Here is a 26,556-nt window from a genome sequence, read left to right as displayed (position 1 = left end):
GCCGCCGCACGCGCTCACACGCACACACACCACACACACACACACACACACACACACACACACACACACACACACACACACACACACACACACACACACACACACACACACACACACACACACCACACACACACACACACACACACACACACACACACACACACACACACACCTCACCTAGGGGCCTGTGGCTGTAACAGTATGTATGTGATACAAGTCAGTAGAGACAAGGCACAAGAACACTGATGTGAATCACAGAAACACTCCATCTGGGCTGAGCAGAAGCACTGACTGGGGGGCTGTGAGTGTGAGAGAGAGTGAGAGAGCATGGGTGCATTATAGACACCCTGGAAAACAGAGTTACTGTGCTGTTGGTGCAGCCTAAACATAACACCCATGACTCAGTATTCTAATATTTTCTTCTTCTCCTCCACACTCACTTCCTTCCATATATCATGTAAATTACTATACTGTACATACTTCATCCTTCATTTATCCTTCATGAATAGAGGTGCATGAAGGAACCACTAAACATTTTTGACTTCATAATGACCATTGAGAAAGTTGTTTCATCAAGATATTGAATCCTGAGTGTGCAGTTACAAATATACCATTTTTTTCAGGGGTTTGATGGTTAAACACCAGAGATGGTTAATAATAACATACAGTGTAGGGGATAGGGAAGGGGCGTACTGGCGGGGTCAGAGGGTTTGGGGGCCTGGGCTGGTGGCAGTCAAACACAATCAAATATGATTGTTCAGTGAACCTCACTATTCTCCAAAACACTGCCTGTTGTAGGAACTTGAGGGGTGGGCTGTAAACCCAGCAAAGAAACAATCCACCAATCACAAGATGTGGTGGTTTGAACTCCCCCTTCCGTGTCATTAGCCAACCCTGTCCATCCGTCCCCTCCAGCCCAGCTGGACATTTCAAAACAGTCAACTGTCCAAATAACAACCAGCTGACCTAATTTATCTTAGGGCTGGCAAACATGGCCATTACATCAGCCACAGTTCAACCAGTGGAATGAATATCTTTAAAAAGGTAACTATTTGACAAATAATTATTTTGAAAAGCAGAACTCTAAAATCCCTTCGGCAACCCCTATTTTTGAGATAAGCTGTGTGTTACAGAAGTGAATTGATCAAACATGTCTGATCATTCCGTGAGTATTTCATCCAAAGAAAGTAGAGTAGAACTGTACATTTCCCACCCCCAGAAACATACACGTAAAGCTGTAATACTCTACATGGTACACACACACACAACACAGGCCAATCAGAGACCTTGGTCTGCTCTGAACACAACTCTCTATGGACAGGGCCGGGCTAGATAAAAAAAACATCATGCATTCAACTATGTACAAAGCAACCTGTGTGAATTGACCATTAAAATGTACCCAGCCTAGAATTCATATTTGTCATGTGTGAGAAAGTTCAGGAAGTCAAATTCATAAAAGCATCTGTTTTTTGTCTTCAGTAAATAGTTCATAGTGGGTCTGATATGACATGGTACAATACTGCTTCTCTTTTCTCCTCAGTACAACACCACACCCAGACCTCCATAAAGCAGAGCAGAGTGGGGGTCCCAGTTGGTGGTGAGTGGTAGAGGGTAGAATCTGGCAGCCCAGCCACCCCACCTCTCTGGCTAGTGTCCCCCGGTCTTTCTGTTTCTTTCCACTACACAATGGAGCCGTCCCTGTTCTGGGCGGGGATCATGACGGCGATGGCGCCCATGCGGCTGAGGTTGGGGCCGGCCATCTTGCTGGCGACGGGTGGGGGCAGGGGTGCGTGGCTGGGGGGCCTCTCATACTCCTCCACAGAGGGGATTTTGTCGTACTGGGGCTTGAGGGCATACTCGTGCAGGTTGGAGGGGGACATGGAGCCCAGGGAGGAGCGCTGGCTGCCCACGCTGGTGAAGGAGCGGGCCGTCGACACGCGGCTCTTCGGAGGGGGGACGTCCTCTCTGAAGGAGAGAAGGGGGGTGAGATGGTTATGTAAAAAAACACAAGCTTTTTCACTCCCTTTCACATTCACTTGGGTTTGGATTTTCCCCCAGGGGTCCAGACAGAAAGAAAGTGAAAGAGAAACAATAAAGATAATGGAGAGACACAGAAACACAGAGAGCGTGTGGGACAGAGACAGAGAGGGTGAATAAGACAAACACAGAGAGTATGGGACAGACAGAGAGGGTGAATAAGACAGAAACACAGAGAGCGTGTGGGACAGACAGAGAGGGTGAATAAGACAGAAACACAGAGAGAGTGTGGGACAGAGACAGAGAGGGTGAATAAGACAAACACAGAGAGTGTGGGACAGACAGAGAGGGTGAATAAGGCAGAAACACAGAGAGCGTGTGGGACAGAGACAGAGAGGGTAAATAAGACAGAAACACAGAGTGTGGGACAGACAGAGAGGGTGAATAAGGCAGAAACACAGAGAGAGTGTGGGACAGAGACAGAGAGGGTGGATAAGACAGAAACACAGAGAGAGTGTGGGACAGAGACAGAGAGGGTAAATAAGACAAACACAGAGAGTGTGGGACAGACAGAGAGGGTGAATAAGGCAGAAACACAGAGAGCGTGTGGGACAGAGACAGAGAGGGTGGATAAGACAGAAACACAGAGAGTGTGGGACAGACAGACAGAGAGGGTGAATAAGGCAGAAACACAGAGAGAGTGTGGGACAGACACAGAGAGGGTGAATAAGACAGAAACACAGAGAGTGTGGGACAGAGACAGAGAGGGTAAATAAGACAAACACAGAGAGTGTGGGACAGACAGAGAGGGTGAATAAGGCAGAAACACAGAGAGAGTGTGGGACAGAGACAGAGAGGGTGAATAAGACAGAAACACAGAGAGAGTGTGAATAAGGCAGAAACACAGAGAGTGTGGGACAGAGACAGAGAGGGTGGATAAGACAGAAACACAGAGAGAGTGTGGGACAGAGACAGAGAGGGTGAATAAGACAGAAACACAGAGAGTGTGGGACAGAGACAGAGGGTGAATAAGACAGAAACACAGAGAGTGTGGGACAGAGACAGAGAGGGTGGATAAGACAGAAACACAGAGAGAGTGTGGGACAGACAGAAAGATAGAGGGTGAATAAGACAGACAGACAGAGGGGACAGACAGAAAAAGAGGATGAAGGGAGAGAAAGAGACAGCAATGATAGCTAGTGGGGATGGAATGTAGTTCGGGCTGTGCCAGCTCTGGTCAGCTACAGTAAGAATGAGGTTTCTCAGCAGTGGTAACAGAGTAACCTTCATTCTGACCAACCCCCTTCAGCTCCCAGAGCAACACAATTAAAAACGAATAACCGGCAATAATCCATTAAAGAGCTCAATCAAACTGAGCCTGAGGGGCACTTGGCTTTGAATATGTTAGTAAATATGTGTGTGTGTGTGTGTGTTTGTGCATGCATGGTATGTGTAGGCGCACAAGTGTTTGTGTGTGCAAGTGTGCATTCCTGTCTGTATGCGTGCCTCCGTGTGCGTGTGTGTGTGTGTGTGTCAGGGCTGGGTACCCAGACACAGTGCTCATAGGGCTAATCTTTTTTGTGCTCCACTGAGTTGCCAGGCAGATAGCCAGACAGTGTCCAGGCTGAAGCTAGCAGACCCAGAGACAGAGAAAGAGGGAGGGAGACCCTGTGCTTTCTGGATGGAATACTGTGTCCAGGGGGGCTGGGCAGGACAGACAGGATCCACAGAACAAACAAAACTCCCAAACTGATTACCAAAGCCGTTTATTTTAGGAAGGGGAAAAAAAGAGAACGCTGATGGGGCGACAACCTTTTTTCCGTGTGTGTGAAAGAAAGAGAGAGAGAGAAAGAGAGAGAGAAAGAGAGAGAGAGAGAGAGAGAGAGAGAGAGAGAGAGAGAGAGAGAGAGAGAGAGAGAGAGAGGGAGGGGAGAGAGAGGGAGGGAGAGACAGAGACTGGGCAGGGAGGAGCTGGGGCCAGAGAACGTCGGACGTTCACAATGACACATACCTACTGGCACATTTTTCGTTGCTTTATCTCAGGCTGTAGCAGCCAAATAACCCACATACAGATAGTTAGATAATACATACTACACTGCTATATCAGTTTGATGCAGTATGTACCAGTGTCTGTACAATGAAAGTGTATTTGGGGGATCCTACACAGCATTGATGGTGTTATAATGCGTTGCCCATACCTGATCTCGTAGGAGATCTCTTTCTCGTACTTCTTCCTGTTCCGGGCGCGGCAGCAGCAGAAGAGGATGATGGCGATGATGATGAGGGCCAGCAGAACAGCGATGATGGCTCCAGCTATGATACCAGCAGTGTTGGGTGCTAGACCAGACAGAGAAAATCATTAAAAACACTCATCCTTCACAATCCCACCATTTTGACTCTATACAGCCATACAGGTCTCAGCACAAATGCCCACCTGATTAAAATAATCAAATCATTCTAATCTTCAATTAAGACCACATAAAGGTGAATCAGGGGGCGTTGAGGGACTCACGAGGAGTGATGCCAAGCTGTAGAATACACTCCTCCATGCCCACGTGGTTCTTAGCTGTGCAGCGGTAGGTTCCTGAGGAGCTGGTGGACGCGTTCCTTACATTCATGGTGCCTCCCACAGGGTCTACAGACAGAGGGGGAGGGGTTGACAGCAGCACGTTCATGAAGCCAAAACTTTTCAGAGACCCTTCTGTCCATTTGGCAGTGAATAACCATTCTGTATGAAAGCATCTGCTCCATCTGGGGATGGTGAAACCTAGCTTCCATAAATATTATGTGTCTTACCGAGCACGGCGGAGGCAGGCAGCAGTTTGTTGTCGCTGGTCTTCTCCCAGGTGTACTGCAGGGGTTTGGTCCCCTCACTGGACGTACACCTCAGAACCACATCCGTACCCTCCAGGGTGGGGCCGTCGGCAGAGCATCTGGGCTTGGACGGCCTCACTACCAGGAGAGAGGGGGAGAATAAGCTATTAGAGATGGCAGACATGGCGGAAAAGAGAAATTAGCTTGAAGCTACACAAACCCTTCCTAATTTTCTATTGCACACCCCTCTGGGCAGGTTGCCACGCTTTGTGTGTGTGTGTCTCATAGCAGCAGTCATCAGCGTAATGAGAGCAGTAATCAGGGTCAGTGATACAGCTGCTGTCATTACAGGTGCTGTCACTCAAGATAATTACGATCAGAGCGTGACACACACACAAATGGTGGGGGTAGGGCATCTGTGGAAGCCAGGCATAGTTTCAGTCTGTTGACAGGAGACGAGAATCCAAAAGCAAACAAAGCTCCAAATTGAAAGCAGGCCAGATCCAGTGCAAGGCAAATATGAACAGACCAACTGTCTGTCTGCTGGAGCGGTGGGGTGAGGTAGGGGGTACTATGCTAGGGATGGGAGGTGGAGGGGCATTTAGGAAGCCTGATTGGCGCTGTGTGTGTAGTCATGTGTGTATGTGCGACTGTGTGAGTGTCTCTCTTTCTCTCTCTTTGTGTGTCTGAGCGTTGTGCTGGAGCACTGACATGGTTTGGTAATGGGCGCTGTAACAACAAAGCCCAGCGAGAGGGGAGGACAGAATCATGTGGATTAACACCAGACAGCCCTGTGGGACACTACAGCACATAGTGCAGCGCCCAGACCATCTAATCTAATAGGCAGGGGTCAGGACGGACAGAACGAGGGAGGGGAGGAATGAGAGAACAGAGAGAAATGAAACGAGTTCTGATGGACGGTTGGAGGGATGACAGGGGCCAAGACGGCTCGCTCTCCTGACTTGGCGGTCGGCTGTCCACATGCACTGTGTGTGTGTCTTACAATGTAATACAGCAATGATATTTTGAATTCACATTAAAAGCTCAAAGTCAGCTTGACATATCAAGGGCTACATATAGCTCCACATGTAGATGTTCCTATTGGAAATGGGTAGAAGCTTCATCAGAGCAGATTTCTATGTGAGAGATGAGGTCAAAGGAAGAAGAAAGAATGGTCTTTAGAGAGATACTGTAGAGACTAGAGGGAGACAGTGATTGGTTGTGGTGGACTATATGGATGTGGTGTAATATGAAGGGCTAAAGATAAGGTGATGTATTGCTGTACAGGACTACATTGAGGTACAGACAGGGTACAGTAGAGTATATATGGAGAAAGTGAGCGTGATACATTGCGGTAGACCACAGAGACGTGGCTATAAAGACCATGAGGGATTAGTTTGGAGAGGCCAGGGAGACTGAGAAAGATTGGCTGTAGTGAGGTCTAGGCAGTGCTGATTGGTTGTTTGGGATTCAGATCAGGGAACTTGAGAGAAAGTGATTGGCTGTTAAAGAATGTAGTGACCTATGGGTAGACGTTGGTTGGGACTGAGGCCAAGGTGACAGAGTAAAAGTGAATGGCTGTTGAAGGTTGATGTGAAGTCTAGGCAGAGATGGTGAATGGTTGTGAGGGTTGCCGATGTGCCTGTCCGGTGTGCTGTACTGACTGCAGGTGCCCTCTCCTCCTGTTAACGTCACTGTCCATCTTTAAACTAGCGGAGACAACACACAGCTCACAACGTTACCTGCACTCAGGGAAGATGCCTCTGTGTGTGTGTTTTTAAACAACTAATGGACTGACGGTTGGTTCAATTATTTTAATTCCATTTAGTTCGTTTTTTTCTTCTTCTGTGAGCTCAATGCACAGTTTCTCTAGAGACACATCAGATCCAGCCCAAACAGTGCGATGTTGTAGAGGGTTGTAGTTTCTAACAGGACAATATTCAACATAGTTTAGCACAGAAAACGCGGTAATTAACTACAATGGCCATAATCCATTGCGCGCCTATTTGTCTGGTCGGTGTGGGGCAGACACAGAGAAATGAGAGAAGAACGTGTGAGGTAGCTCTACCTGAAAATACATGACCTAAGTGATTGATAGTTGGTATTTATAAAAGTGTGTCTTATTTACTTCAAAGAACTACTAAAATAGTGATTTTGTCAGACCGCATAGGCAGCAGCTAAATATAGATGAGATGAAGACTTGGAATTATAAAAGTCATAAAACAGATGTAATATTTGATTAAAGTAATGTGAATAAATGATGGTTAATAAGTGATGAGCAGTAATGGACAGTCACTACCATCATGGGACTTTGATTGTTTTATTCAGTGTTACAGAATTCAACCCACATAATGCATAGTCCATTTAATGTAAAAAAATGTATCAAAACCATAATGTTTTTATAATTGAACCGAAATCAAACCGTCCTCAAAAAGTAATAATCGCTTAGCACTAGTGTGTGTGTGTGTGTGTGTGTGTGTGTGGTGCGTGCGCGCGCGCAGAGTAAAACGGTGTACATCTGAGAGTGTGTGACTGTGTGCCATGTCTGAGTGACCATGTCTGCCAATGTTCTCCGGAGCATTTACATTGTGACCTGATGGGAATTCATTGTATTATTCTTTTGGACAAAATTCATATTCACAAATGTATATTTATAAAAACTCTACCAACAAAAAATTATCAAATGTGTGTATATCCCTTGCATGTTGACCAGACCGCTGGTGTGTGTGCGTCCGCCATCGCGAGCATGTTGATTTTGTCCATCCACACCAGACGCGATCAGGACACGCAGGTTGAAATATCAAAACAAACTCTGAACCAACTATATTAATTTGGGGACAAGTCGAAAAGAATTAAACATTTATGGCAATTTAGCTAGCTAGCTTGCTGTTGCTAGCTACTTTGTCCTGGGATAAACGTTAAGTTGTTATTTTACCTTAAATGCACAAGGTCCTCTACTCCGACAATTCATCTAAAGATAAAAGGGTAAACATAGTTTGTTTCCAGTAATCTCTCCTCGTTCAGGCTTCTTCTACTTCGGACTTTACATGGCGGTTGGCAACTAACTTCAAGGTGCATTACCACCACCAACTAGACTGGAGTGGGAACCTCAGTTCATCTTTCAATCACCCACGTGGATATATGCTCCTAAAAACCAATGAGGTGAGGCGAGACTTGCAGCGCATCAAGCGTCACAAATCGAACCAAGTTATATTTTAGCGCCTGGCTACGCAGACTCTTGTTGACACGGTCGAGCAGTGTGGTCAGCATGTTAAGGTCCTTGTGTAATGTGTTATTGTATACCCTAGCCTAAAAGTCCTTTGTATAGTCTTTATGAATACTTATGTTTCCAATTTAACTTTGTATTGATTTATTATTGTTAATAAAAAAAGAGCGACCTGAAGATATACTGGGGAGCAGGCAAGAGGTCTTCATGTCTCCTTGTCACACTGCTCCCCTTGAGAAATGGAACAGCTCTGCCCCAGAGGTCAATGGCTTTAGGCCTGTCAGACCCACTACCGGGCAGCAGCACTAAGCAAGTATCGACAGACACTACATCACCAGCTCTGTGGCCAACTCAGGAGAAATGCCTCTGCATTGTATTTGCTCTAGTCAGCTCAAGCCCATCTCTCCTCGGCTGGCTCAGGTAATCATTGGACATTACTGAATCAATTTATCTTCCTCCCTGTAGACCTGAGAGAGCAGATTCAAGCCAGGCTTACTGGTATAAATGAATGACTAGAAACCAGTTTGTTTTGGACACAACTTCCTGGTTAAGGCAGTTAAATATAACACCAACGAATTGTGTCACAACACCAATTTCTCAAAAGAGAGATGTTGTTAACCAGGAAAACAAGAGTCCTAATCATACTTTATCCAGGCACTGGCCGTGTTTACGATAAAGTGTGCAGGGCCTCAGTAATAGTTCCTATATTGTTTGACCACATCAGTCAGCCCACACCACTTTTCATACAGTATGTAAATATGCTGAATGGTTGAGTGACTGGGGGAGTTTCAGAGTAAAGTTGACACAGGAACAGCCATACACTTGCCTGGCTACCCAGACTCCTTGCTTCGGCCAAACAATACGCCACACCCACGGATGTTCGTTTGTTCTCCGCAATGAGTCTGGATCTGATTACCTCCCCGACAATTTCTAGAACGCAAACACATTCTAATGGTTCTGATTGAGACTAGATACCGATGGGTTGGGCCAGAGCCAGAACACACACGGGTAAAGTGGTGTTTTGAAAATTCGGCATTGGCTTTGATACTCGGAAACATGGCTCTCTCGGGATACTCTGTCGGAGTCGGTAAAGCTAGCAGGATTCTCAGTACATCGCGCAGACAGGAAAAAATATCTCTCCGGGAAGCAGAAGGGCGGAGGGGGGTGTTTCATGATTAACGACTCATGGTGTAATTCTAGGAATATACAGGAACTCAAGTTCTTTTGTTCACCCGACCTAGAATACCTCACAATTAAATGCCGACCATATTATCTCCCAAGAGAATTCTCCGTCATCGCCGGGGACGTTTACGTCTCACCTCAAGCCAAAACCTTGACGGTCCTCAAAAAACTTCACTGGACTTTATGCAAACCAGTAACCACATATCCTGAGGCTGCATTTATTGTAGCTGGGGATTTTAACAAAGCAAATCTGAGGACTAGGCTGCCGAAGTTCTATCAACATATCGACTGTCCTACTCGTGTTACTAAGACTCCTGACCATTGCTATTCAAACTTCCAGACTGCTTACAAGGCCCTCCCCCGCCCTCCTTTCGGCAAATCTGACCACAACTCCATCTTGCTCCTCCCGTCCTATAGGCAGAAACTCAAGCAGGAAGTGCCCGTGCTGTGTACTATTCAATGCTGGTCTAACCAATCAGAATCCACGCTTCAGGATTGTTTTGATCACGTGGACTGCGATATGTTCTAGGTAGCTTGCGAAAATAATCTTGACGCAAACATGGATACGGTGACTGAGTTTATAAGGAAGTGTATAGGAGATGTAGTACCCTCTGACTATTAAAACCTACCCTAACCAGAAACCGTGGATAGATGGTAGCATTCGCGCAAAACTGAAAGCGCAAACCACTGCATTTAACCATGGCAAGGCAACTGGTAATATGGCAGAATATAAACAGTGTAGTTTATTCACTCCGCAACGCGAAGTAACAAAGCTAAACGTCAGTATAGAGTAGAGGTCGACCGATTAATCGGAGTGGCCGATTAATTAGGGCCGATTTCAAGTTTTCATAACAAATCGGTAATCGGTATTTTTGGTCACCAATTTTTTTTATTTTTTTTCACCTTTATTTAACTAGGCAAGTCAGATTAAGAACACATTCTTATTTACAATGACGGCCTAGAAACGGGGGTTAACTGCCTTGTTCAGGGGGGATTTGTTTTTGCAACCTTCGGTTACCAGTCCAACGCTCTAACCACCTGCCTTACATTGCACTCCACAAGGATTAACAGGCTGACTACCTGTTACGCGAGGGCAGCAAGAAGCAAAGGTAAGTTGCTAGCTAGCATTAGACTTATAAAAAACTATCAATCTTAACATAATCACTAGTTAACTACACATGGTTGATGATATTACTAGTTTATCTAATGTGTCCTGCGTTGCATATAATCGATGCGGTGCCTGTTAATTTTCATTGAATCACAGCCTACTTCGACAAACAGGTGTTGATTTAACAAGCGCATTTGCGAAAAAAGTACTGTCGTTGCACCAATGTACCTAACCATAAACATCAATGCCTAACAGGAAAATGTTGACTTAGCCATCCGTTAGATAAAATACAGAACGGTTCCATATGTCACTGAAAGAAAAAAAACGTTTGTTTTCGAGATGATAGTTTCCGGATTCGACCATATTAATGACCTAAGGCTCGTATTTCTGTGTGTTTATTATATTATAATTAAGTCTATGATTTGATAGAGCAGTCTGACTGAGCGGTGGTAGGCAGCAGCAGGCTCGTAAGCATTCATTCAAACAGCCCTTCGCTCAACTTCAAGCATTGCGCTGTTTATGACTTCAACCTGGGTGGGTATAATTTGTGGAACGTTCCAACAGGAATCTATTCCAAAAACTTCGTAAATAACAAGGTTTCCAAAAAACAACGCATACAAAGTTGTATAGAGGCAGAATAAGATACCGGGTAGGGAGTGGTCTATTTCATTGCGTTTTCACTCATCACGTTTATTCTGAAAAAATGTCTGTCCTCACATGTCTGTTTGCCTATGGACAAACATTAAGAATAAGCTACGTGGTGAGTTGATGCCTATTCGGCAGCTAGTTAGCTAGGTTTGTATGCGTTGCTACTTTGTATGCGTTGTTGGTTGGCAACCTTTTACTTTACGTTTTTTGGAACAGATTCCTGTTGGAACGTTCCACCCCTTCAAGCCTATCAACTCCCAAGATTAGGCTGGTGTAACCGATGTGAAATGGCTAGCTAGTTAGCCGGGTGCACGCTAATAGCATTTCAAACGTCACTCGCTCTGAGACTTGGAGTAGTTGTTTCCCTTCCTCTGCATGGGTAACGCTGCTTCAAGGGTGGCTGTTGTCGATGTGTTCCTGGTTTGAGCCCAGGTAGGAGCGAGGAGAGGGACGGAAGCTATACTGTTACACTGGCAATACTAAAGTGCTTATAAGAACATCCAATAGTCAAAGGTATATGAAATACAAATCGTATAGAGAGAAATAGTCCTATAATTCCTATAATAACTACAACCTAAAACTTCTTACCTGGGAATATTGAAGACTCATGTTAAAAGGAACGACGAGCTTTCATATGTTCCCATGTTCTGAGCAAGGCACTTAAACATTAGCTTTCTTACATGGCACATATTGCACTTTTACTTTCTTCTCCAACACTTTGTTTTGCATTATTTAAACCAAATTGGAAATGTTTCATTATTTATTTGAGGCTAAATTGATTTTATTGATGTATTATACACTGCTCAAAAAAATAAAGGGAACACTTAAACAACACATCCTAGATCTGAATTAATGAAATAATCTTATTAAATACTTTTTTCTTTACATAGTTGAATGTGCTGACAACAAAATCACACAAAAATAATCAATGGAAATCCAATTTATCAACCCATGGAGGTCTGGATTTGGAGTCACACTCAAAATTAAAGTGGAAAACCACACTACAGGCTGATCCAACTTTGATGTAATGTCCTTAAAACAAGTCAAAATGAGGCTCAGTAGTGTGTGTGGCCTCCACGTACCTGTATGACCTCCCTACAACGCCTGGGCATGCTCCTGATGAGGTGGCGGATGGTCTCCTGAGGGATCTCCTCCCAGACCTGGACTAAAGCATCGGCCAACTCCTGGACAGTCTGTGGTGCAACGTGGCGTTGGTGGATGGAGCGAGACATGATGTCCCAGATGTGCTCAATTGGATTCAGGTCTGGGGAACGGGCGGGCCAGTCCATAGCATCAATGCCTTCCTCTTGCAGGAACTGCTGACACACTCCAGCCACATGAGGTCTAGCATTGTCTTGCATTAGGAGGAACCCAGGGCCAACCGCACCAGCATATGGTCTCACAAGGGGTCTGAGGATCTCATCTCGGTACCTAATGGCAGTCAGGCTACCTCTGGCGAGCACATGGAGGGCTGTGCGGCCCCCCAAAGAAATGCCACCCCACACCATGACTGACCCACCGCCAAACCGGTCATGCTGGAGGATGTTGCAGGCAGCAGAACGTTCTCCACGGCGTCTCCAGACTCTGTCACGTCTGTCACATGTGCTCAGTGTGAACCTGCTTTCATCTGTGAAGAGCACAGGGCGCCAGTGGCGAATTTGCCAATCTTAGTGTTCTTTGGCAAATGCCAAACGTCCTGCATGGTGTTGGGCTGTAAGCACAACCCCCACCTGTGGACGTCGGGCCCTCATACCACCCTCATGGAGTCTGTTTCTGACCGTTTGAGCAGACACATGCACATTTGTGGCCTGCTGGAGGTCATTTTGCAGGGCTCTGGCAGTGCTCCTCCTTGCACAAAGGCGGAGGTAGCGGTCCTGCTGCTGGGTTGTTGCCCTCCTACGGCCTCCTCCACGTCTCCTGATGTACTGGCCAGTCTCCTGGTAGCGCCTCCATGCTCTGGACACTACGCTGACAGACACAGCAAACCTTCTTGCCACAGCTCGCATTGATGTGCCATCCTGGATGAGCTGCACTACCTGAGCCACTTGTGTGGGTTGTAGACTTCACTAGAGTGAAAGCACCGCCAGCATTCAAAAGTGACCAAAACATCAGCTAGGAAGGATAGAAACTGAGAAGTGGTCTGTGGTCTCAACCTGCAGAACCACTCCTTTATTGGGGGTGTCTTGCTTATTGCCTATAATTTCCACCTGTTGTCTATTCCATTTGCACAACAGCATGTGAAATTTATTGTCAATCAGTGTTGCTTCCTAAGTGGACAGTTTGATTTCACAGAAGTGTGATTGACTTGGAGTTACATTGTGTTGTTTAAGTGTTCCCTTTATTTTTTTGAGCAGTATATTAAGTTAAAATAAGTGTTCATTCAGTATTGTTGTAATTGTCATTATTACCCCCCCCAAAAAAAATTATAAATCGGCCCGATTAATCAGCAGCGCTCTTTTTGGGCCACCAATAATCGGTATCGGCGTTGAAAACTCATAATTGGTCGACCTCTAGTATAGAGATAAAGTGGAGTCGCAATTCAACGGCTCAGACGCCAGACGTATGTGGCAGGGACTACAGACAATCACACGACAAAAGGAAAACCAGCCACATCACCGAGACCGACGTCTTGCTTCCGGACAGGCTAAACACATTCTTGGCAAGCTTTGAGGATAACACAGTGCCACCGACGTGGCCCGCTACAAAGGACTGTGGGCTCTCCTTCTCTGTGGCCGACGTGAGTAAGATATTTAAGTGCGTTAATCCTCGTAAGGCTGTCGGACCAGACGGCATCCCTAGCAGTGTCCTCAGAGCATGCGCAGACCAGCTGGCTGGTGTGTTTACAGGCATATTCGATCTCTCCCTATCACAGTCTGCTGTCATCACATGCTTCAAGACGGCCACCATTGTTCCTGTACCCAAGAAAGCAAAGGTAACTGAACTTGACTATCGCTCCATAGCACTAACCTCTGTCACCATGAAGTGCTTTGAGAGACTGACTACCTTACCTGCCACCCTAGACCCATTTCAATTTTCTTATTGCCCCAATAGATCCACAGACGATGCAATCGCCATCACTCTGCACACTTCCCTATCCCATCTGGACAAGAGGAATACCTATGTAAGAATGCTGTTTATTGACTATAGCTCAGCATTCAATACCATTCAATAAGCTCATCATTAAGCTTGAGGCCCTGGGTCTGAACCCCGCCCTGTGCAACTGGGTACTGGACTTCCTGATCGGCCTCCCCCAGGTGGTGATGGTAGGAAACCACCTCCACTCCACTGATCCTCAACACTGGGGCCCCACAAGGGTGCATGCTCAGCCCCTCCTGTACTCCCTGTTCACCCATGACTGCGTTGCCAAGCATGCCTCCAACTCAATCATCAAGTTTGCAGATAACACAACAGTAGTAGGCTTGATTACCAATGATGAGGTGACAGCCTACAGGGAGGTGGTGAGGGCTCTGGGAGTGTGGTGCCTGGAAAACAACCCCTCACTCAACATCAACAAAACAAAGGAGATGATCGTGGACTGAGAGTGCACCTCATTATCTACATTGACGGGACTGCAGTGGAGAAGGTGGAAAGCTTCAAGTTCCTTGGCGTACACATCACTGACAAACTGAAATGGACCACCCACACAGACAGCATGGTAAAGAAGGCGCAACAGAGCCTCTTCAACCTTAGGAGGCAAAATACATTTTAAGTAAAACGAGTCCTATATCGACATAACCTGAAAGGCCGCTCAGCAAGGAAGAAGCCACTGCTCCAAAACCGCCATGAAAAATCCAGACTACGGTTTGCAACTGCACAGATCATACTTTTTGGACAAATGTCCTCTGGTCTGATGAAACAAAAATAGAACTGTTTGGCCATAATGACCATTGTTATGTTTGGAGGAAAAAGAGGGAGGCTTGCAAGCCCAAGAACACCATCCCAACCGTAAAGCACGGAGGTGGCAGCATCATGTTGTGGGGGTGCTTTGCTGCAGGAGGGACTGGTGCACTTCACAATATAGATGGCATCATGAGGGAGGAAAATTATGTGGATATATTGAAGCAACATATCAAGACATCAGTCAGGAAGTTAAAGCTTGGTCGCAAATGGATCTTCCAAATGGACAATGACCCCAAGCATTCTTCCAAAGTTGTGGCAAAATGGCTTAAGGACAACAAATTCAAGGTTTTGGAGTGGACATCACAAAGCCCTGACCTCAATCCCATAGAAAATTTGTGGGCAGAACTGAAAAAGTGTGTGCAAGCAAGGAGACCTACAAACCTGACTCAGTTACACCAGCCAAGTCAGGAGGAATGGGCCAAAATTCACCCAACTTATTGTGGGAAGCTCGTGGAAGGCTACCACGAAACGTTTGACCCAAGTTAAACAATTTAAAAGGCAATGCTAACAAATACTAATTGAGTGTATGTAAACTTCTGACCAATTGGGAATGTGATAAAATAAATAAAAGCTTAAATAAATCATTCTCTCTACTATTATTCTGACATTTCACATTCTTAAAATAAAGTGATGATCGTAACTGACGTAAGACAGGGAATTTTTATTAGGATTAAATGTCAGGAATGGTAAAAAAACTGAGTTTAAATGTATTTGGCTAAGGTGTATGTGAACTTCCGACTTCAACTGTATATACTGTTTTCTATACTATTCTACGGAATCTCATTCACTTAATGTTTACATACCTTACATTACTAATCTCATATGTATATACTGTTTTCTATACTATTCTACAGTATCTTAGTCTGTTCCGCTTTGACATCGCTCGTCCATATGTATATAGTCTTAATTCATTCCTACTTAGATTTGTGTGTATTGGGTATATGTTGTGTAATTTGTTAGATATTACTTGTTAGATATTACTACACTGTCGGAGCTAGAAGAACAAGCATTTCGCTACACCCACAATAACATCTGCTAATCACGTGTATGTGACCAATAAAATGTGATTTGATTAGAGATGATCCAATCGCTGCTAACTTTCTTTTGTACAACACACCTCGTTTTGACGTCACCACAAATGACTTCAACGATGGCAGTCTCAGACTGAAGTACAATATATATACAAAAGTATGTGGACACCAATTCAAATGAGTGGATTTGGCTATTTCAGCAACATCCATTGCTGACAGGTGTAAAAATCAAACACACAGCCATGCAATCGCCATAGACAAACATTGGCAGTAGAATGGCCTTACTGAAGAGCTCAGTGACTTTCAATATGGTACCGTCATTATGGTACCGACCAGGGCATTTTGTGTGAGTTTGTGTGGCAAGACTACTGTTATAGTGAAGTGGAAACATCTAGAAGCAACTACGGCTTAGTGGTAGGCCACACAAACTCACAGACCGGGACCACCGAGTGCTGAAGCACAGAGCGTAAAAATCGACAGAGTTCCAAACTACCTGTGGAAGCAACGTCAACACAAGAATTGTTTGTCAGGAGCTTTATGAAATGGGTTTCCATGGCCGAGCAGCCGCACACAAGCCTAAGATCACCATGTGCAATACCAAGCATCAGCCGGAGAGGTGTAAAGCTCACCTCCATTGGACTCTGGAGCAGTGGAAACGTGTTCTCTGGAGTGACGAATCACGCTTCACCATCTGGCAGTCTGACGGACAAATCTGGGTTTGGCAGATGGCAGGAGAAAGCTACCTGCCCGAATGCATAGTGCCAACTGTTAAGTTTGGTGGAGGAGGAATAATGGTCTGGGGCTGTTTTACATGGTTCGGGCTAGGCCCCTTAGTTCCAGTGAAATCTTAACGCTACAGCATACAATGACATTCTAGACGATTCATTGCTTCCAACTTTGTGGCCCTTTCCTGTTTCAGCATGACAATGCCAACGTGCACAAAGTGAGGTCCATACAAAAATGGTTTGTCGAGATCGGTGTGGAAGAACTTGACTGGCCTGCACAGAGGCCTGACCTCAACCCCATTGAACACCTTTGGGATGAATTGGAACGCCGACTGCGAGCCAGGCCTAATCGCCCAACATCAGAGCCCGACCTCACTTACGCTCGTGGCTGAATGGAATCAAGACCCGGCAGCAATGTTCCAACATCTAGTGGAAAGCCTTCTCAGAAGAGTGGAGGCTGTAATAGCAGCAAGGGGGGGGACGAACTCCATATTAATGCCCATAATTTTGGAAAGAGATGTTCGACGAGCAGGTGTCCACATACCTTTGGTCATGTAGTGTAGGTAGCAAACAGAGCAGTGGAAGAATTCAGTTTGAGTCGTCAGGCAGGGAAGTGTGTGAGTATATAGCAGCTGGATTAGTATAATCATCACTATGAATGTTCTGCTTATCTCACACCCTAGTGATGACAAATCAGTCATGTACGCACTGTACATTTCACAAGACTATTGTCAATTAGCTATATTAAATTGGCAATTAGTAGGCTATTGGGTGTTTGATGTCATCTGATAATAGTGACATAGCTCTTTCCTATCAGTCTATGGATTGAATGGGGCTGCAATCTATAACCCCACTAGGAATGTTAAACATACCACCACACCAGGGGAGGTTGGTGGGTGGAGCTATATGAGGACAGGCTCAGTGTAATGGCTAAAATGGAATTACCATTCCATTAATTCCATTCTAGCCATTACAATGAGCCCGTCCTCCTATAGATCCCCCCACCAGCCTCTACTGCACCATACCATTCTAGAGGGGGGCATTACATTGAACACTTATCTAGTCAGCCACATGTACCCTTTAAAAGGGCATTGTGTTTGGAGTTTTTACTCCAATAGATAGATAAAGTAATGGCTGTTTAAGATTTAAAATGTCACCAGTGGTGTCTCACTCACCCATGACGGTCAACAGCATCTTCCTGCTGCGGATGCCCGGGGCCTTCTTCACCTTGCACTGATAGGTCCCAGTGTCGCTAGACCTCAGACCCGTCAAGTTGATGGAGGCGTCACCATTCTTAGGGTCGGCTGAGTTGAAGTGGGCTCGCCCCTTCACTGCAGGGTAGTAGTCCTCATAGGCCCTGTCCCCAGAGTACAGGATCACCTGAAGGTGGAGACATGGGAAGGAGGGGGGAGAGACATGGGAGGGAAGGAGGGGGGGAGGGAAGGAGGGGGGAGAGACATGGGAGGGAAGGAGGGGGGAGAGACATGGGAGGGAGAGACATGGGAGGGAGAGACATGGGAAGGAGGAATGGAGGGAGAGACATGGGAAGGAGGAAGGGAGGGAGAGACATGGGAAGGAGAGAGGGAGGGAGGGAGAGAGAGACATGGGAAGGAGGAAGGGAGGGAGAGACATGGGAAGGAGAGAGGGAGAGAGAGACATGGGAAGGAGAGAGGGAGGGAGGGAGGGAGAGACATGGGAAGGAGGAAGGGAGGGAGAGAGATGGGAAGGAGGGAGGGAGAGAGATGGGAAGGAGGGAGGGAGAGAGATGGGAAGGAGGGAGGGAGAGAGATGGGAAGGAGGGAGGGCGAGAGATGGGAAGGAGGGAGGGCGAGAGATGGGAAGGAGGGAGGGCGAGAGATGGGAAGGAGGGAGGGAGAGAGATGGGAAGGAGGGAGGGAGAGAGATGGTAAGGAGGGAGGGAGAGAGATGGGAAGGAGGGAGGGAGAGAGATGGTAAGGAGGGAGGGAGAGAGATGGGAAGGAGGGAGGGAGAGAGAAATAAATCGATAAATCGAGAATTAGTGCGGCAGTTACATGTACAAGAGTTACAACTTTCAAAAAAATCAAGCCTGGAGAAATAATCCAAGCTGTTATTGAGAGAGTGCAAACGGGCACCCTGTCTTTGTTCACTAAAACAACCGATACTGAGGGAGAGTAAGTCAGTTTGTAACATTCTTATCTCCCTAACGACCTGCAGTGCCTGGCTCTGGCTTGTTTTAGCCCTTTCATTTCCATGCTGCTGAGCTGTGGTATGGCATGGAACAAACAAAGCCCTACTGTGGAGTCAAATCAACACCTGCTGTGTCAACACAGACCGAGAGAGAGCTATGCCCTGGGCTCAGCAACAGCCCCCAGCGCTACCTTCCTGCACCTCCCCTACCCCCCCGTCTGTCTCTCCCCCTTCCCTCCGACACAGAGCGACGTGGAGAAGACAGGAGATGGAGTCAAGGTGGAGCCAACGGACAACTAGCCGGAGAAGCACAGAGGCAGAGAAAACAAGGATTGGGAGGGAGGGCCAAACTAAAAATGAAAGGATTCCAGTTGTAATTCTCTCACACTGCAGGCAGACAACAGGCACATCATTCTCCATTTTCCATGGAGATGGTCAGAGACAGGAGCTAATGGTGTGTGCCGTGATCCTCATCATACACACGTACTGACAACCCAGGCTGGAGAGCCCAGGCTGGAGAACCCAGGCTGGAGAGGAGAAGAAAACATAGATAGACGAACAGAACAGAGGGCGGTGGGCTGGGAGGCGGCAAAAGAAAAGAGAACCAGATGGACGGCGGACTGCAAGTTGTCTAGCAGCTCGGCTGGGGATCCTTGTGTAGAGCCCATGACTGCCAAGCCAAGGCTGTGTAGCTAGAATACATCTTGAACATACTGTATTAGCCACTAAACCTGTAATGCATAACACCTGGATGCCAGGAGAGACACAGAGACCTCAAACTAACACTGGGATCAGAGCATCGGCAGTAAAAACGAGATGAAAGGTGGAGGGGAGGAAATTAAATTGCCCGAGGCACTGAGGTAGAGACAGGCAACGAGGCACTCAGTCTCACACTGACACACGTACATACTGCATGTAGGGCTGGGAAATATATTGCATTGATCAGATTCATTAGAATGTAATGTTTTAGTACAATGTTCCAAATGACTATCGCAAGAAAATCCGATTTTGTTTTTATGAGTGTTCTGTCTTTTTGGTCTCTTCCCCTTCGCTCCTTCTGAGCTGTGTGCACTGTGCACCTTGCCAATCACACAGACACCAAGCCTCTCACCCTACCGCTCACAACAACAAAGACGAAAGATCACTTCTTCCTCTTTGACAAGCAGTATCAACTCTCCTTCTGCATTTGAGGTTTGGCCCAATAGCATAAAAAAATCAAATAAATCAAATAAAAATGGGTCATATGGACACCGAAACGGTTAGACCTTATTTTACTGTACTAGACGAGAACTTAACCTTTCTAACGATACCGTTTTTATGTCTCATCTCCCAACAGAGCAGACCCTACTAAAACGACCTTACCAAAACGAGAGTAGGGTAACTGAGGAAATAGTTTATTTACGGACAGATAAAAACAAAGTTTGGTAAGATTTAGATATGTGAATACTGGCTATCCTTAGGCAAACTAATTTTAAGAGAAATAAGTGGGCACCCTCTATGGGGAAAAATGCTCCCTGAAGATTAGTGTGTTAAAATACATTTATGCGTGCCATTTTGGCATTTTATTTTAATTGACGCTTAAAAGCTAGTCTAGGTATCTTATTTTAATAAATCAAATATCGGAACAAAATTACAATGCACATCTCACTATTAGTGCTGAGGGATTTTCTGACATTGGTTCAATTATTTGAATTTCATTTTGTTCAGTTTTTCCTGTGAGCTCGATGTACAGTTTCTGTCAAGATAAATCAGATGAAGCCGGAACAGTGCGATGTAGTGGGAGTTGTAGTTTCGTACAGGCCAATAATCTACATAGTTTAGCGCAGAAAACGTGGTAATTAACTACATAGACCATAACCCATTGCGCACCCGCATAAACTTGACCGGTCTGTGCGGAGCAGACACGGAGACAGAGAATAGAAGCCTCAATCGAGGAGGATAGAAAGCAGTTGCTTCGCAAGCCTGAAAATACCTGATACCTGATTGATAGTTGGTATTCATAAAAGTATGCCTTATTTACTTTGAAGAACTACTAAAATAGTGATTTTGTCAGACAGCAGCTCTATACAGATGAGATTACTTGGAATGAAAGTCAAATAAAATACTTTTATTAAAGTAATGTGAATAATTTATGGTCAATAAGTGATAAGCAGTAATGGACAGTCACTACCATCATGGGACTTTGATTCATTGTTTTATTCAGTGTTACAGCATTCAACTCACATAATGCATTTAACGTTTTTTTGAAACAGAAATCTGTGATCATTTTTTTATATAATTGAACTGAAACGACCCCCCCCCCCAAAAAAAGTAATTTAATTAACTAGGCAAGTCAGTTAAGAACAAATTCTTATTTACAATGACGGCCTACACTGGCTAAACCTGGACGACGCTGGGCCAATTGTGCACCGCCCTATGGAACTCCCAATCACAGCCGGTTGTGATAAGGCCTGGATTTGAACCAGGGTGTCTGTAGTGACGCCTCAAGCACTGAGATGCAGTGCCTTAGACCGCTGCGCCACTCGAGAGCCCAGTCACTATTAATAACCTCACTATAAAATATGTTTTTTTAATTTAGTCCTTCCTGTCCAAATCATCCTAAAGAATCCGAAAATGTATTGTATAACTTAAAGATACTTATAGATGATTAGGGATATGTTAATATAGGTACAATTGACTTGCATTGATTGCCCTGGGGGCATTTTGCCCCAAACATACTCACTTAAAATGATACTTTTTTTGAATGTTTATTCTCTGACCATTTATCTTTAGGATCCCCTACTGGTATACATAAAACAGTTTATAGATGTAACTTCATTCAATTATAGAACTTTTTCTAAAATGAGAAAATATTAGGTAAATGTACCTCAAAATTGTTTTGTTGGAGCGACTTAAAAAGGTTGCGATGAGACAGATGACATGTTTTGTTGAGGAAGACTAGTGGTATCCAGGGAAAGTGAGGAACAAAAAAAATTGGACAAACTGGTTTCTGTGAGAATTACAGGGGGAATTTAACCCCAAGACAATGAACAGGAAAACTAATGCCCCGTTTGTCGCACGCGGCATTGCGGTACCACGTAGCCTACCGCTAGCAGCATTTTAGCCATAGACGTATGTGCTAGTTGTTCAGTCTCTGTTTAATAAATGTGCACTAAGCATAAAAATCCACATTCATAAGAAATTGGCAACTTGTTCTCATTCTGAGAAATAAGTACAATTTCTATTCAGGTAGGCCACTTGAACAATATCTAAAACAAGGTGAACAAGCTGTTGTTCAAACAGTTGGAGACAGACAGGAGGGTGTGTCCATAACAGTTCAACTGTTCTACCTTGTTAGCAAGCAAATCCAAGTTGGCTTGACTTTAAATATAAAGATTAGCTGGCTACTCACTAGCACGTGGGCTTGTGCTTGAGAGATTGTTTATGAGACCTGTGTTCATTTTCTATAATGCCTGCTACAAGAAGTTAGTGATTATTACTGGATGTGCTTTTTGCATGGCTCTGGTTAAATTTGTAACAAAAAGGGCATTTTCATAGACTTGAAAGCCAGATCAGTGATTATTGGAAAAAAGCAGGTTAAACTATTTTGATAAAATAATTAAATTGTTAGTGGGTCTTATGGTTGTAGAAGGCTTCTATTTAGCCTAGGTATAATTTCACAACCCCTAAATTCATTAGATTATTCCTGACTGTTTGAAATGCAGTTTGACCTTTAATTGCGCATCAAAACTTATTTTGAGAAAATGTTAAAATGAAGATAATGTATGGCATACCCATAAGTTTGAAAAAAAATTGCCCACTCCAGTCCTAACTGCATGAAAGAATGTGGCTCCATAAAACAAATCCTATAAAAACGCCAAGAGGGCCTACATGCTGGAAATCAAAGGGCAGACATTAGGGAAAACCAGACAACTGAAGTTGAAAACAAGGACACTTTCATTCCCGAGTGCTGATTCAGAACAGGTAGACCAGTATTACAGTATCCATCTGGTGAGGTCAGACAAAGTCTCTGTGGACAACTTTATTTTGCACTTGTAATGGACACTTAGTAACCTTACATAGTAATGAACTATTAAAGAAAATAGTAAAAAGTGCAGAAGTGAAAATACCTCTATTATACTTGCAACAGCTGTAGCAGCAGCAGGAATAAGAAACATGTTAGGTTATTTACATGGGGCCATTTAAAGATGATGTCATCATCATGTGTGAGGGGAGGGGCTAATTTGAGGCAAACAGGGAGTGGCGTCACCTGTGTACATTCAATTTCCCTGTCGGTCTTACTCCGGCAACAGTGTTGTTGTGTCTTTGGTAAAAACAGGCTTTTCTACTGACTCAGCCATGCCTCTATAGTCAGTTCCAGAAAAGTACCTCCACTCCAAATGTATTCTCAAGGTTAAACCTGAACCACTACACTTGGACTTTCTTTAGTAAACAAAGCTCTAGTGCTTTCAAGGACACAATGTTTTTATCAGCCCACCAGGAATTTGAAGCAGCTATACAGTGTTCTATACTCTCAAGACTAAAGCACTATAGGCAACTACCATTCATACATTTTTATCATGATTGTAGTTACCCTGCTTCCAGCCTATCTGTAGTGTATTCCCGTGATGAGAGCCAAATGCTAATGAACTATTACAGTAGGCATGTCAGCAGTGCATTAGCTATGCTTCACTGGCTCCATAAAGCCTGTAGGACAATGCTATACCAACAGACCACGATTCCCAAACCTCTAAATAGAGTATCTGATGTAAGCGGTGCATTGTTTTTTGCTACTTTATGAACACAAAAATGTCAGTTTGACTGTGCAGTAAAGAGACTAATAGTAATTTGTCATAGGGGCGGTCCGTTGAGGAAACATCCAATGACGACTGACGTTATTAGAGGTCTGTCCGTCCTGATACTGTCAGTCGTCCTTATAGTCCTTACTAGGTTAACAGCGAGTATAACCCTCTCTATGTGATGGATGGTTGGGTCATCCTCCTCCTGGTCATCCTAAGCCCTCTCACTGAGAACGCCATATCAGTTATGAACCTCTAGAGCTCTCTGGGGAACAGTTAAGTGCCACCCTCCTCCTTCCCTCTTCTACAGTGTTCCTTTCACACTCCTCTCCCACATCACCATCTCAATCACTCCCTCCCCTTCTCTCCTTTCGTCAGCTATCCCATCCCATCCTCTTCTCCTTTCTCCCTCTCCTCTCCTAGAAGAGTAGATCAGTACTGCACGTCCAGTAGTCCAGCGTAGCCCTGGTCTACCAGCACTAATCCTACTTGGCACGGTCACACACACTATTCAGCTGTAGTCATGTTGTGGTCTCCCTCCTCTCTAGCTAGGCTACATTCAGCTGTAGACATCATGTTGTGGTCTCCCTCCTCACAAGCTAGGCTACATTCAGCTGTAGACATGTTGTGGACTTATTAACAGGCCACTAATTGCTGATAATACACATGACATCACCCCATCAGGGCACAAGGAGGCTGTGTGTGTATGCACCGAGTGCCCTTCTGATTGGTCAATTAATATCTACCCGCTCAGAGGAAGATTGGTCGTTGTGAATGAAGGAATGGTCTAGTGAGATTGTGGTGGGAGACCACAATATGATGTCTACAGCTGAATGTAGCCTAGCTAGAGAGGAGGGAGACTACAACCTGTCTACAGCTGAATGTAGCCTAGCTAGAGAGGAGGGAGACTACAACCTGTCTACAGCTGAATGTAGCCTAGCTAGAGAGGAGGGAGACTACAACCTGTCTACAGCTGAATGTAGCCTAGCTAGAGAGGAGGGAGACTACAACCTGTCTACAGCTGAATGTAGCCTAGCTAGAGAGGAGGGAGACTACAACCTGTCTACAGCTGAATGTAGCCTAGCTAGAGAGGAGGGAGACTACAACATGATGTCAACAGCTGAATGTAGCCTAGCTAGAGAGGAGGGAGACTACAACCTGTCTACAGCTGAATGTAGCCTAGCTAGAGAGGAGGGAGACTACAACATGATGTCAACAGCTGAATGTAGCCTAGCTAGAGAGGAGGGAGACTACAACATGATGTCTACAGCTGAATGTAGCCTAGCTAGAGAGGAGGGAGACTACAACATGATGTCAACAGCTGAATGTAGCCTAGCTAGAGAGGAGGGAGACTACAACATGTTGTCAACAGCTGAATGTAGCCTAGCTAGAGAGGTGGGAGACTACAACATGATGTCTACAGCTGAATGTAGCCTAGCTAGAGAGGAGGGAGACTACAACCTGTCTACAGCTGAATGTAGCCTAGCTAGAGAGGAGGGAGACTACAACATGATGTCAACAGCTGAATGTAGCCTAGCTAGAGAGGAGGGAGACTACAACCTGTCTACAGCTGAATGTAGCCTAGCTAGAGAGGAGGGAGACTACAACATGACTACAGCTGAATGTAGCCTAGCTAGAGAGGAGGGAGACTACAACATGATGTCTACAGCTGAATGTAGCCTAGCTAGAGAGGAGGGAGACCTCAACATGATGTCTACAGCTGAATGTAGCCTAGCTAGAGAGGAGGGAGACCTCAACATGATGTCTACAGCTGAATGTAGCCTAGCTAGAGAGGAGGGAGACCTCAACATGATGTCTACAGCTGAATGTAGCCTAGCTAGAGAGGAGGGAGACAACAACATGATGTCAACAGCTGAATGTAGCCTAGCTAGAGAGGAGGGAGACAACAACATGATGTCAACAGCTGAATGTAGCCTAGCTAGAGAGGAGGGAGACCTCAACATGATGTCTACAGCTGAATGTTGCCTAGCTAGAGAGGAGGGAGACAACAACATGATGTCTACAGCTGAGAGGGGGAGGGCGACCACAATGAGAAAATCACCCGCACAGGATTCTACAGTTACATGTCTATCCACATGAGCACGCCAAACATGGGATAACAATGATGGCTCTATTATAATACTTTTTTTTTTTTTTATCTGCCACTTCCACCCCCACCCCTTCCAATTAATTATTGGTGGTTCCCATTCTAAATCAAATGAAGTAGGTCAAAAACAAAAACAGAAGTCTCTTGAGGCACTGCTCCCCAGTTTAGCATAGACAATAGAGGGAGAGGAGAGAGCAGGGCAGGGGCTGGAACCTTGGCTGGGCTGGGCGGACTGAAGTGGGAGGCAGGGATGGAGGGAGAGAGGAATGGGGTGAGGAACAGCTAAGGAAGGGCTCCTACTGACCCACTTCTAGCCCTGGCCAAAAACTGAAGCACTGGGGGACAAAGAGAGAGAGTGCGTCTAGGATGTCGTCCCCATAGTGACTGTACGTACATACCCCAACCAGAAACCATGGATTACAGGCAACATTCGCACTGAGCTAAAGGGTAGAGCTGCCGCTTTTAAGGAGTGGGACTCTAACCCGGAAGCTTATAAGAAATCCCGCTATTCCCTCTGACGAACCATCAAACAGGGAAAGCGTCAATACAGCACTAAGATCGAATCGTACTACACCGGCTCCAACGCTCGTCGGATGTGGCAGGGCATGCAAACTATTAGACTACAAGGGGAAGCACAGCCGAGAGCTGCCCAGTGACACGAGCCTACCAGATGAGCTAAACCACTTCTATGCTCGCTTCGAGGCAAGTAACACTGAAAAATGCCCGACAGCATCAGCTGTTCCGGACGACTGTGTGATCACACTCTCCGCAGCCGATGTGAGTAAGACCGCTGGGCCAGATGGATTACCAGGACATGTACTCTGAGCATGCGCTGACCAACTGACAAGTGTCTTCACTGACATTTTCAACCTCTCCCTGTCTGAGTCTGTA

The 26,556-nt window shown here is 45.4% G+C and overlaps 1 protein-coding gene across 1 annotated transcript in view; it reads right to left on the bottom strand.

The window, feature by feature from the left end:
• Positions 1 to 563: 563 nt before the first annotated feature.
• LOC106603525 (coxsackievirus and adenovirus receptor homolog) overlaps positions 564 to 26,556 on the bottom strand; it is a 106,228-nt gene continuing 80,235 nt past the window's right edge. The window contains exons 3-7 of the mRNA XM_014197343.3: positions 17,787 to 17,991; positions 4,774 to 4,929; positions 4,490 to 4,612; positions 4,176 to 4,314; positions 564 to 1,965 (exon numbers count right to left, since the gene is read on the bottom strand). Coding sequence (XP_014052818.1) covers positions 1,680 to 1,965; positions 4,176 to 4,314; positions 4,490 to 4,612; positions 4,774 to 4,929; positions 17,787 to 17,991 — 909 coding nt within the window. The 3' untranslated portion in view covers positions 564 to 1,679. The remainder of the gene's footprint in view (positions 1,966 to 4,175; positions 4,315 to 4,489; positions 4,613 to 4,773; positions 4,930 to 17,786; positions 17,992 to 26,556) is intronic.

This window comes from Salmo salar, chromosome 04, assembly GCF_965601325.2.
Source record: "Salmo salar chromosome 04, fSalSal1, whole genome shotgun sequence".
Classification (NCBI taxonomy): domain Eukaryota; kingdom Metazoa; phylum Chordata; class Actinopteri; order Salmoniformes; family Salmonidae; genus Salmo; species Salmo salar.
The sequence above is the reverse complement of the archived record's forward strand: the minus strand, read 5'-3'. Positions and strand labels throughout refer to the sequence as shown.